At 40.3% G+C, this 12,821-nt stretch overlaps 1 protein-coding gene across 1 annotated transcript in view; it reads right to left on the bottom strand.

The window, feature by feature from the left end:
• LOC124999454 (apolipoprotein B-100-like) overlaps positions 1–2,782 on the bottom strand; it is a 35,668-nt gene extending 32,886 nt beyond the window's left edge. Inside the window, 9 exon segments of the mRNA XM_047574371.1 lie at positions 45–495; positions 584–669; positions 784–908; positions 1,054–1,206; positions 1,580–1,727; positions 1,876–2,021; positions 2,120–2,232; positions 2,365–2,409; positions 2,626–2,782. Coding sequence (XP_047430327.1) covers positions 45–495; positions 584–669; positions 784–908; positions 1,054–1,206; positions 1,580–1,727; positions 1,876–2,021; positions 2,120–2,232; positions 2,365–2,409; positions 2,626–2,680 — 1,322 coding nt within the window. The 5' untranslated portion in view covers positions 2,681–2,782.
• Between the last annotated feature and the right edge of the window lie 10,039 nt (positions 2,783–12,821).

Consider the following 12,821-nt stretch of genomic DNA (forward strand, 5'->3'; position numbering starts at 1 on the left):
CAGATAAAGAAAAGAAAGAAAAGATTTTGTGTGGGTTCACTTACTTCTTGACTGCAATGCTCAGTGCATACATGATTGGTTTGCTCTGCTTGTAACGAGCCATCTCCAGCAAGTCTTTCACCATCAGGCGAGATGGGTTAGACAGCAGTCCCAGGGCGTAGACAACAGCATCAACCTCAAGAACAGAATCATCAAAGATCCTGAGAGTTGTCAGAAGGGCACTGGTGCATTCTGGGGTACCACACTGAACCAGAGCTTGGAATGTCAGAGGGATGGAAATGTCCATCATCTCGACGGAAACAGGATCCAGGACATCAGTCTTCAGGCCACGGACCTCGGACACCAGCTTGTTGAAGAGGCCGGCACGCTCCTCGCCCTGAGTGGTCGATGATAGGGCATTCAGCTTCTGCATTGTGGCAATGACGGCATCCCTTGTCTGCACAGGAGACTTGACGTCAACAACATCCATGGCCAGGTTCTTCAGGTTGTCATCATCTGTACACAATCACAGCACAAGACAGTTAAAAAACGGTTCACAGAGATGGTCCGACAGAGAAGATATTTTAAAAATTGAAATACTTACTTCGGTCAAAGACTCTGTCGTTGATCTTGTCGGTCTCCATGAGAGTCACAGTCTGCTTCACCATGGCAGAGATTCCATATTCATTCCTTTTATTTCCCAGAAGAGAAAATGTGTGTTAAACAAAACTAAGAGTTCATTTTAGACACATAATTAGTCATTATGTGTTCCAGGGGCAAATGTTTCATTCTTTTAAAACTTACTTGTGAGAGAATGGCAGGAAGATGTGTTTCTCTGTGCAGGTTCCACTGGTCATGTGCTTCTTCTGGTTGTCAAACCTGTAGTTACATGTCTGAGTGCTGCTGATCATCTTGGACAGAGGCAAGTTCTGAGAGGAGAAAGGCAACAAGACGATATCCAGGTTAGCTGACAAGCAAAATCAGACTGCAGGTCTGTTACTTAACCATCTTCAAAGCGAGGTGTGATATTTGACTCTTGGTCTTGGTTTATGAGAGGACAATACCAGCTCTTACCATGCCAGTGATGAGGGCCACAGGACTGGTGTACTGCCTGCGGGCACTGAACGCGTCACACCTGGACAGATCCCTTCTGACGGTCACATCGGTAGCGATGACCTCTCTGGAGTTGATGGTGAAGTCGGTGGGGCAAAGTCCGTGGACGGTGGGCTGAAAGGGTTAACGGGGATGTTAGAAAAAGTCAAAAACTTAAACGCTGAAACAGCTGTGGACGTGCTCACTGCCCTCAAACTTATCTCCATAAATCAGATAATCAATAGGCCAGAAAGATTACCTCTCCTTATGAGAGAAGGTGATGCCAATAGCAAGATAAACTTATCTTGGACTTCGACCTTCAGCTGAAGATTGTCATTGTGAGAACATGTTGTGTGTTTATCAGCTCTGACTAGGGCAGCTTATCTTTTCGTTGAGCAACCTGTTTATCTTTGCGTGACTCTACACCGCAAATAGGATCAGGCCCCACTTGGCCTGAATTAAGAGGCAAAAACCATAAGTAAAGCAGTAAACAGGCAGGGGGAGCTACCATTTCACTGTTCTTCTCCTGTTCCATTTCAGGAACGATGAGCGCAGAGACGATTCCCCTCTTCACGTTGAGGATGTTGACAGGCTCATCATCCTCAGGGTAGAGATTAACATCAGCCCGTCCTTCGACCGTGATCTTCAGAGTGTTCCTGTCGACGTGGACAGATCATATTTTACAACCCAGCCGATTACCTCATTGCTCTCCTCCCATTTGCTCAGGTGCTGGCACTCGGTTTTCAGACTAAACAATACGTATGATCAGAAAGCAGACCTGGAAGCATAAACAGGATGACTTACTTGGCCATGGCAGCTCTGAAGGCCTCAGCTCCGGCAGCAGCAATGTACAGTGGGTTCCCCTCTGCGTCCATGCCAGAGATCTCACTCAGAGAACACTCTGTTGTGCGGAGGATGAAGCTACAGGTCTGGGGCACATCAACCTCAACCTGTGCACCAGATCAAACAAGTTTGTTAGCACTGTTTTATATTCAAGGCCATGACAGAGTTGTTTTTTTGCGGTAAACATCAAGGCAGGGAAACATACTTTGCAGGAGATTTTGGGGCCGCTCTTGTTGTCCGTGGCTCCATTCACACCGTTAATACTCTCGGCTTCATAGTTGTACACAAATCGTTGGAAGTTCTTGTATCTTTTGGCCACTATATAGTATCAATATAAGAAAATATGACGGGACATTAGTAAAGGTTATTCTTTATGTTATATCACTAGCTTATAAAACATCCACAGCGATTATGAAACAACAGCAGCTAAAGATTTAAAATGAAACTCACGAAAGCAAAGTGGTGATGGTTCATCAACACTTCCCACATCTTGCTCTGTGAAGGATGAAATTCAAGACCAAATAAATACTTAAACTGCACACTTTTGTATTCACGAGTACCCTATGTCCCTATGTCAGTAGTTTAATCCACTAATTTGTTACACAGAAAATTGGCACATCTCAAAGGAAAATATAATTTTTTTTTTTAAATGAATTCTGAGACTCAAACATGCATCATCTGTTGCCTTTAAAATAGAAGTACAATACTTACGGGCCACTGTGTATGTGCCCAGAAGCAGCAAAAGGCAGAGCTTTGCACCCGTCATGATGCGTTTAGCTCCTGGACGCCTTAAGGAATGGAGAGTCCTCCTCTTTCTGTGAAGACTAATCTTAGAGCTTCTCCCTTTAGGCTTTTATACCTCTCCTGTCTTAACTGTATATGATAGCGGAGACTTGCAAATGTGTTGCCCTGGTTCCAAAGTCTGAGCAGTCCTTGTGGCAGGCCAAAGGTAAAAAGACATGTCTGTCAGCAGTGGGTGGGGGTGGTCAGCGTGATTATGTTCAATGAGTCTTTGTTGTTGGGGTTTTGGGATTATCCTGATGTCATGGATAGGGAATGCCAAAAATAATTATATGTATATCTGTTGGGAAAGTAACGCAGTATCTTTAACTCAAAAACATGTTGAAATCAAATCAATGTCACGTTACAGCTACTTTATCATCGATCACTAACTTTAACTGTTATTTGTTGTAGTCAAAAGGACGTGATCTGAGATTTATTTGGCCTTAATTTTATGCGTGTGTGCCATTTAACCTTTTCATTTTATATATTTCAAAACTATAGTCTTGATTCATTTGCTTTTTTTTTTTTTTTTTGTACTCAGCCAATTCATAAAAATATCACATTATTTTTCTGAACTAATTTTAGGTCAAATATTGCACCAAGACGTAATTTTAAACTCACACAAATACTCAAAATCCCCTTATACAAAGCTGAACTTTGTCCCACATTCCCTAAACAATCTGGAGCATATTGACTCCGAATCGAAACCTGAGTCACCTGCTGCTTTTGCGCTGCTGCTTCTGTTATCAGCACATCTTTAAAACCTAGGCCTCCTAAGACTTGAATTTCATTTTTGCCTGAAATACTGTGCACCAATATCATAAATCTAATGACCGCATTGTAAAATCAAGTGTTATATCACTGATAATGGCTGCGTCTCAGTTAGGTGTGCCGGTTCCTGAGTCTCTAAATGGTGTTGACCAGAAATAGTTTGCAAGAACACAGAAACAGACACTGCCTTCGAATGAGGTTGTATTTACTGTGCTCATGAGAGAGGAATGGCCTCCACTTCCTCTTCTTCTTCTTCCTCTTCCTCTTCACAACCTCTGAAGTGGAAGTTTTCATAAAGAGCAGAAGTGGAAGTTAATATATTGTAATTTTGTAGTATAGAGCTTTGCTTGTAACTTGTACAACATATAACCTGTTAAGAGAAAATTGTGCCTTTCCAACATTAAATTAAATGTCCATTAGCATGTCACATGCTAAATGGTTAGCCTCAGAGGCTTTTAGATGCAGGCCTAGGACAGTTGTTTGGCAGAAGTGTTTTCATGACTTATGGCTGATGTCACCTCTTGAACATTGGGGTAAACAACTCCAGATGTCCACAAGCTCCTGAGTTGTATTTCAAGGTACAAAGACTAATCCGTAATATTAGGTATATCTGTTTTTTTGTTTTTTTAAAGATAAATAAAACCCATGAATAGGCTTTTTTATTACAGCACACATAACTGTACAGCAGTTCAATATGTATTTACTGTAAACTGTATAGATGTTATGTATGGGCAGCCATTTTAATTCATACAGCAGAACTAGGGTTTATGTTTTTATGTCATATATTTATTTATTTTTTTACCAACATTGCCATTCAACCGTCATTTAACCAGTTTCGTTGAGCCTTGGATGTGCTGCGCTGGTAGGGACCAATATAACCTATTTCCAGAAGAGATGTGGTAAGTCAACATTCTGACCCCACACCCTCAGTTGACTCAAATGATGTCACATTGTAAATTAAATCAGTCTGGCAGACTTTGCCCTGGTGTCTGCGGAGCCAGAAAGGCTTTATACAACTTGTTTTACCCCTCGCATATTGAGTTGTTACTCCCAGCAAATGGATTTTGATGGACACTGGGTCAGATTTAGTTAGTTATTTCCTATAGTGTCAGAATCTGCTATGTACAGCGAGTTAATCCCTTCTGACTCTGAACATTACAATCATGTTATAGTTTATAAGTTTTATGGAAAAACCCAAACCCAACAATTTTCTTTAAAATTAAAAACAAATTTTTTTAGCACTGGTGTCTTGTCTAACCTTTCACCTCGTCATAGAGGAAAACCAATCAGGATTACAACAGAAGTGAACTCAAGATAAGTTAATCAGACGCAGGAAGACAGTCCTACGTTGCACAAGAGTAACATCAGCAATGTGTGGACAGATTACAGTAGAAAGAATATATTGCACCTCATATATGTACGAGAGAAAATTGACAGGAAATAAAAGTTATTTTAACACATATTGCATTTTCTGAGGGGGCTGCTGCGATGCACTTTAGAAACTCTAAAGTCTGACAAAAAAACGGTTGTGTCTCTTGTGTGTCTGGCTTTGGACTGCTCTCTACCCTTACAAGATTAGCCAGAGCCAGACCCATCATTGCTTTTGAGGTGCTCAGCAAATTCAACTCACCTCTGTGATGCCAGATGATGATAGCATCTGGTAGCAGCAGTTGAAACAATGTTGTGATAAGATGATTGCAATGCAGGGAATAGCAATATATATATATATATATATATATATATATATATATATATATATATATATATATATATATATTGTAGCATGTAATATTTTCAAATCATTTGCTGTAAAACATGACATACATGCAGACACATGCAGGGAGATTACATGTACGAAAATGTGACTTAGTTTAAGTGCTTTATTGTAATTTCAACAAGCTTAACAGGGGATACAGCTTAATATTATACGTATTTTATGCAACAAAGCTCACCATATAAGTTTATAATGTTCTGATTTTATTACATTTTGATTTATTTGAGGTGGGCAATGTATTAGAAACTAATTTAAGCAAAACGTAACATATATATGTATTTATTGCATGGCTGTTGTTGTTTAGATTGGATTTGATATAGCTAGGTGTACCTAATAATGTGACTGCAAACTAAGTGTAGGTCACAATTCATGTAGCATTTCTGTAGCAACCCATCACAAGCAACTACAAAGCCATGGGGCAAATGCTAAATGTGGACTTAGCTAACTAACCTCACCTAACTAACCAATTTAAGTATTTGCACTAATAGATGAAAGTTTACCTGTATTTTCATCTAGAATGTTAGCATGTATGCTAAATAAATGAATACAATACAACTTAAAATCCACGTAGCCTAACATTAGGCTGTAGTCTTGTGCTGGATGTCAGCAAAACAAAGGAAATGGTGGTGACCTCGTCCAACAAGCAGCTGGTGCTGGTTACATCTGTCACCACCACAATCACCATGTTCGAAAATCCCCAGAGCATGTAGCAGGGCGTAAAGACATCCACTGGCGACAACATGAAGGGGGCCGAGTGCCCTTGGGACCCATCCCTGCCAGAGGCCTTTAACACTTTCTGTGCCCCCTTTGAACTTGCCGATCCCACTACCTGTTCCAGGCCCACAGAGTGTCTGAAGACCAGGTTTTGGAGGACGCTCTACCCCCGCAAAGCAGCAGGACCAGACAACATCCCTGGGAGGGTCCTGTTGGGCTCTGCAGACGAGCTCACTGAGGTGTGGACAGAGATTTTTAACATCTCTCTCCCAGGTTTTGCCTGAAAACAGCTTCCATCAATCCCAGTGCCCAAGTGTGCAGCAGTAAGGAGTATGAATGACTGTCGACTGCTGGCCCTTGCCCCGATAGTTATGAAATGCTTCGAACGCCTGGTCATGACGCACATTAAGGAGAGGTTGGACCCAGGCCAGCATGCATACAGGAAGAACAGGTCTGTAGGGGATGGCACTTCATCAGTTGTCCACTCTGCTCCCACTCAGCTGGAGAGTAAAGACACCTACGTCAAGCTGCTTTTCTTGGACTTCTGCTCTGCGTTTAATGCAACTGAACCACAGACTTTTAGTCAACAAATTGCTGCTGCTTGGATTACCACCGTCTGGGTACTGGATTTTCTATGTGCTCGGCTCCTTCCTCTACATTCTACTCACATATGACTGCTCTGCCAAACGCACAGGCAGTCGTATTGTGAAGTTTGCGGATGACATAGCTCTAGGGACGTCAGGTAGACCACAAACACAGACAACATGGTCAAGAGGGCCGACCAACGCATCTATTTCCTGAGGAGGCTAAAGCAGGATAATCTGGGGCCTGCTGTCGTCTTCTACAGGTGTGTGGTGGAGAGATCTCTGACCTCCTCCATCACCTCCTGGTATGAGAAGTGCTCGGCTGTGGACGGATGGACGGGTGGTCCGAACAGCAAATCACCTGCTGCAGCCTGCTAACCAAGCCAAGAAGCTGTGAGACTCATGAACAACAGGCCAAATTTATTTTTTTTATTGCACATTTTATTTTATTTTATTTTATTTTATTGCACTATTTATATATTTTTTTAATATTTTATATTCTTTGTCTTTGTGTTCTAAAGTCAATTCTCAAATCAAACAGATGAACAAATGTATACATTGCATATAATGTTCCGACATTGCACTACTCATTTTTGCACTACTCATCACCAGGTCTGTGTTTTTTTGTTGTTGTTGTTTTTTTTTTTTTTTTTTTTTTTTATTAATTTATTTATTTTCCCTTTTCAGTTATTTTATGTATATATTTATTCCAATTTGTTCATTCTACTTTACTTCATTTTTTAGCTGAGCTCTAATGTTACCTTTACTTGGCCCCTGGTCACAAATAAAAAATTTCTGAATCTGAATCTGTTATTGCAAGATTGTTTAGACTAGATTCATATGCGCTATGCGTTCCTAATAATATGACAACTAAGTGTAATTAGAGATCTGTGAAGTCCAAATACAGTTTATATTTGTGAAGCCGTCTTTGGAAGAACTGGAAACTTTTGTTCTGGTACATTAGCAACATTAGCAACTGTTCGTTTTACCTGCTGCCATCAGCTAGCTTAGGTGCTCCCTCACCTGCCTTTTCCTTCTTCAAAGGCTGGCTGTGCTGTTAAGTTCTTAACTTTTTAAACATTTGAGTTATCTTTACGTTTTTGTGCCAGATGTCCCTAACAGGTAACTATAGTACAGCTACTGTTAACTAGAAAACAACGAGGCAGATGCTAACTGGTTATTTTACCTGACGTTAGCCACCTAGCTTCTGTGCTATCTCATCTTTCTTCTCCACCTGTCTTCTTTGGTTCCTTCTTCTGGTTACACGGGATTCAAAGTGAGTTCCTTACGTTTTAAACATTTGAGTTACTTAGATTTATGTTAATGTCAAGAGCTGCAGCTTTAAGGACCTGCACAAACAAGTGGCTAAATGTTTTCCTGTCTATGTAGGTAGTGCGCGTGCTAAAATGTTGTAGAATTTCCCCTGTGGAGTGTGATTCAAGTTCACTGTGACATTTAATAGCAAGTTAATCATTTCATTGATGACTGGACTTTGGTTGATAACACAAGCTAAGATAACTTCGAATAAACCCACATGAATATTAGTATTTTCTTTGTCACTTAATTATTTTGCGTGTGTGACTTGAGCAGAGAGGAGGAATGTGCTCACAAAAGCCTAAGACCTTTTACAGTTTATTTTAGTGGTCTTAATATTTTACTTATTTAAGTATTTAAAACACCACTTTCACATATTTTCTATGATTTTGTATGATGGTTTTTCTTTTGTTGTATTAGCTTGGCTATGTAGTAAATCACTCTCATGCCTTATATTCTTTATGATTTGAAATACACTACTTATTTAGGGTCTATTTAGTATCAGTATCGGATTGGTATCGCTGATAATAGGCTGAATTTTACTCAGTATAGGATCAGAAGGGAAATCAGCGGTGTCGAACCTCAGTATTTCCTACAGAAACATCCTCAGTATATCTTTTTTTATAGATTCTTCCCACTTGGTCTTTTTTCTAACGTTCAAGTTTGCAAATTTCATAAAATTAAAGCTTTCATTTACACCTGTGCTTCTTCTCTTTTGATGTATGACACCATTTGTCACATATGCAGTGACACAACAACATCTGTAATCTCTACACCAATCAGGCAGTTCTTATCAGCAAACAACATATGTAATGCATCTTCACTTTGCAAAGAAAAAGACTTAGACCATAAACCAGCTTCTCTTTTATGAACTTGCAGAGGCTGTGTCTGGGCGAGTCCTGCAACACCCGATCAGGACGTGCACCTGGTAAGTAAGCCGAGTAAAGCAGACATGCTGATTCCTCTCAGTAGCTAAAGTGATTGTAGCCATTGAATAGTCTGTTTCAGTTTTCATTAGTAATGACTGCGTGTGCTACAGGAGTGGAAAAAAAAGAAGTTTTCAGACACCCCATGCATTTGTGAAATATGACATAAAGAATCACTCTTAGGTTTTCAAGTGCAATTTCTTTTAGCCATAAAAACTTAAAATTGAGTGGTTCCATAAAAACACATAAGAGACTTTGAGTATTGGGTCAATTTGGTACCAGTGACCCACTAATGAAGGCTGTGCTTTTTATTAAAAGACACATTTTTTCTTTTGCCGTGCTTTGTGTCTATATAAAGCCAGTACATTTGAAAGTTCTTCAGAGACAAAAATGGCTAAAACAAGGAACCTAACGCAGGAGATGCGACTAAAGATACAGATTCTCAGCCAGCAAGGGTATAGGTATAGGGTATAATTGCCATCAGATCACCAGGAAGTGCAGAAGCAGTCCTTCAGCAGTTGGACGAACCAACAGCTTGGAAGACAAACCAAGATCTGTCCGTCCAAGTGTTTCTTCAGCATGAAACGACCACATTCTGATCCGCAATTGCAGAGAAAACTGCTGAATGACAGCACATGAGCTCCAACAGCAGTGGTCAAACCAAACTGGTGTCCAGTGTTCCACCAGCACTGTACGTGGTCGACTTTTAGATCATGACTTAACGTCCTACGAGGCTGTCAAGAAGCCCCTGATCAATGAGAGACAGGGTTTAGCCCCGCGTCATTGGGCCCAAGCACACAAGAACTGGACAGTCAGGAACTGGAAGAAGATTATGTGGTCAGATGAGTCCGGTTTCTCCAGCATGTACAGTACCTACTGTCAGAAATGGTGGAGACAGTATCATGGTTTGGGGATACATGAGCGCTGCTGGTGTTGGTCATCCCACTGTCTGCGATGGCACATTGAACTCTGTCAAATATTGTGCCATTGTCGAAACCCACACGCTCCCTTCTGCACATGCTCTGTTCCATTGAGGTCGAAACTGGATGTTTCAACAAGATGATGCCCCTTGCCACACATCCAGGGCCAGCAGAACCTGGCTGCAGGAGCACAGTATCCAGGTCTTAAGAGCGGCCAGTTCAGTCCCTCCGATAATCTGTGGTGGATTATCAAAAGGTCTGTTTCAAAGCACAAACCAAAGAATTTAGAAGAATTAAAAGTAAATTCAGGAAGAACGGGACAAGATTACCCCTCAACAGTGTGAAAGGGAACATGCCAGCCAGGATTAGAGCTCTACTGCTGCTAATGTCAGCAGTACTAAATATTAATATTAATTTTTTTGTTCAGTTTTGAACACATTCTCCGTTATTTGTTGACTTGATACCGAGAATGTTGAGAACTGACATATTGAAACTATCAAGAATTTAGTTTTGCTTAGTTTTTCTTGTAAACAATAAACAAAATATGTATAATTTGTATTTGTTTGTGTCTGTCTAACGCAGCCACACCTTTTGAAACACACAAAAAAGATTTTTCCACAAATATTTCATGATAATATTTGAGATTGCGTAAAATTTTTAGGGCGTTTCCACCACTGTATGTATGTGTGTGTGTCTGTTAGTAAAGCCAACACTTCCAGTTTTTAGTCTAGTCTAAGTCTGCTCTGCCTTTTGGCATTATGATCAGCTTAAGGAAGCAGACACGTTGATTCTTTTTCAGTAGATAGATTAATTGTACCTATTAAATACTGACAGATGGTAATTAATAAAGTGTTGCCTGGGCATATACTCTATAAAGGTTTACTGTTTACTAGGAGTTATTGCAAAAGAAGAGGTCCAGGAACTTGTTGGGCAACATCGGTAAATTCAGTGCTTGTTTATAGTTCTCGGCAGAAAAATATTTGCGGGTGGATATTTTCACTCGATTCCCAGGCACACGTTATCAATGTGCTTGTTTAAGGGCAGAGAGCAGCGCCGTGAAAACACTGTCCTACATCTCACTGACTAGTATCTTCTAGTATCTTCAGGAGCTTCTTGATAACGTGTTCCTGTTCTGTCCAGGAAACACAATCATAGATCAAAGGTTTCAGTTCCTGATAGAAGATTGTATGAAGGCTGCAGCTAATCGAGGACTGTCTGGGCTTATTTAAACTGATTTTACTAAAAAAACAAACAAAAAAACAACAACGACAACAAAAAAACATCTTACTGTGGATGGAACACATGGAGCACTTTAAAATCAAGCTGTGTATATTGGAGATATTAATGTCAAGCTCACATTTAAGTAAGTTTTCCAACACAATCCTAATTCAATTTGTACAATAACCGATTGTTAAATCACACCCTGATCTGCTGATAATCATCGTACGGAGCGGCTTTACTGCCCCCTGGAGGGACGTGATGTTATGCAAATGAGCAATCAACACATTGTCTTTAGCAGACTTATGATAAATATGGTGCCACACGTGTAAACCTCAAGTGTAGGAAACTGAGAAACTCAAGTTAATTCTTGGTACTGATTTAGTCAGCAGCATGTCAACTCTCACGGACATGCGACAGTAGAAATAATTTATACATTTTACAAAGAAAGTGTTCCAGTGACACCACCTGGTTGCTAATTAACATTACAGTACATCTGTGAGTCCGTTCGTGCCTGTGTGATGCTGACATCCAATGTGCAAAAATCGAGCGTGCAAAATAATACCGTATTTCATATTATAAATGCAAACCGATGCAAATATTTGACAGTCAGAAAAAGACGCTGTGTCCTCTGACCGCATCAGAACCTGCAACGATCACATGAAGGCTCTACATGTGGAAATATTTCTCCTCCTGTGTAACCCAGTGCAGAATACTTTCGTTTGAATTGTAAAAGAGTCAGACACAGACTGAAGAAATAGGAATTTTTTGCAAGTTACAATCTCTTTCCCTCCATCATCTGAAACAAAGGGGTCCTACTTTACCGTCTTGTTTTCTTATTTACAGAAATAAAAATGACTTCAGTCTAAGTGAGTAGCCCAAAGTAATACATGCTAACACATCTTTTATAATAGTATAGATATAGAGTATTTGCCTGTTATTTTAATTGAATAGCATGAGGCTGGGCTGTAACTTATAACCCCCCCGCGTCTGCATTTGGACGAGCCTGACTTCTGCTGCAGCTATTAGCCCAAGAATAACAAAGAGGTACAGTCTGTAGTTTGGCGTATAGCCTCACGCATTAACAATGCGCCTCAGTGCAGCCAACAGGGAGGGGCAGTAAGATGCATTTTCTGCAGATACTCTTCTTTTTTTTCTTTTTTTTTTGTCATAAAATGTCAAGTACATGGAATGCAATCAGATTTAAAGAGAATGCAAGAACTGAATGAAACAATGTCTTTTCAGTTATTGACTTTTGGGTTTTATTTTATTGTGAATAACCTCCTCCATTGACAGTTCCAGTTAGATCTCAGCTTGAGGATCCAGAGCAAACATCAAACCTAACAATAGTTAACCGTTAGTTAACTATTAAAAAGAATGTATCTATGACGGCCAAAGTGACAGTGATCGGACTGACTGTGACTTGAAGGTCTCTCTACTGTGCTGTCGTGAGAACTGTACGTGGTCGTACCTGAACGTTATAAAGTTTTATTTATTAGTTCGATTCAGTTTCACTTGCCCAGTGTCCGTACCAGTACCAATCTTACAAACCCAGAGCAAGGTGACAGTAACAAAGAAGACCTTGAGCATAATACCGCTCTTATGGGGGAACCGATCTGCTTGAGGCATTTTTCCTTTAGAAAAATGGAGCTAAACACGCTGGCATGATCAAAGACACTGCGAAATAACCCAGAGGCACAGCTCGTCCAGAGATATCAGTAATGTGCAAACCATGGAAATTTTATAAAAGGATAAAACAGAACTACATGCAGAATGATTATTCGTGCCTACATGGACACTGGAATGACAAGTTTATAGTCCGATGCAGTTATAGTAGACCCCCCTCTTCTCATAGATAAAGGCTGATATCTTACTTTCTGTGTCGCCAGTTTGTCTGAAACGT

This window comes from Mugil cephalus, chromosome 21 (genome assembly GCF_022458985.1).
Source record: "Mugil cephalus isolate CIBA_MC_2020 chromosome 21, CIBA_Mcephalus_1.1, whole genome shotgun sequence".
NCBI lineage: Eukaryota > Metazoa > Chordata > Actinopteri > Mugiliformes > Mugilidae > Mugil > Mugil cephalus.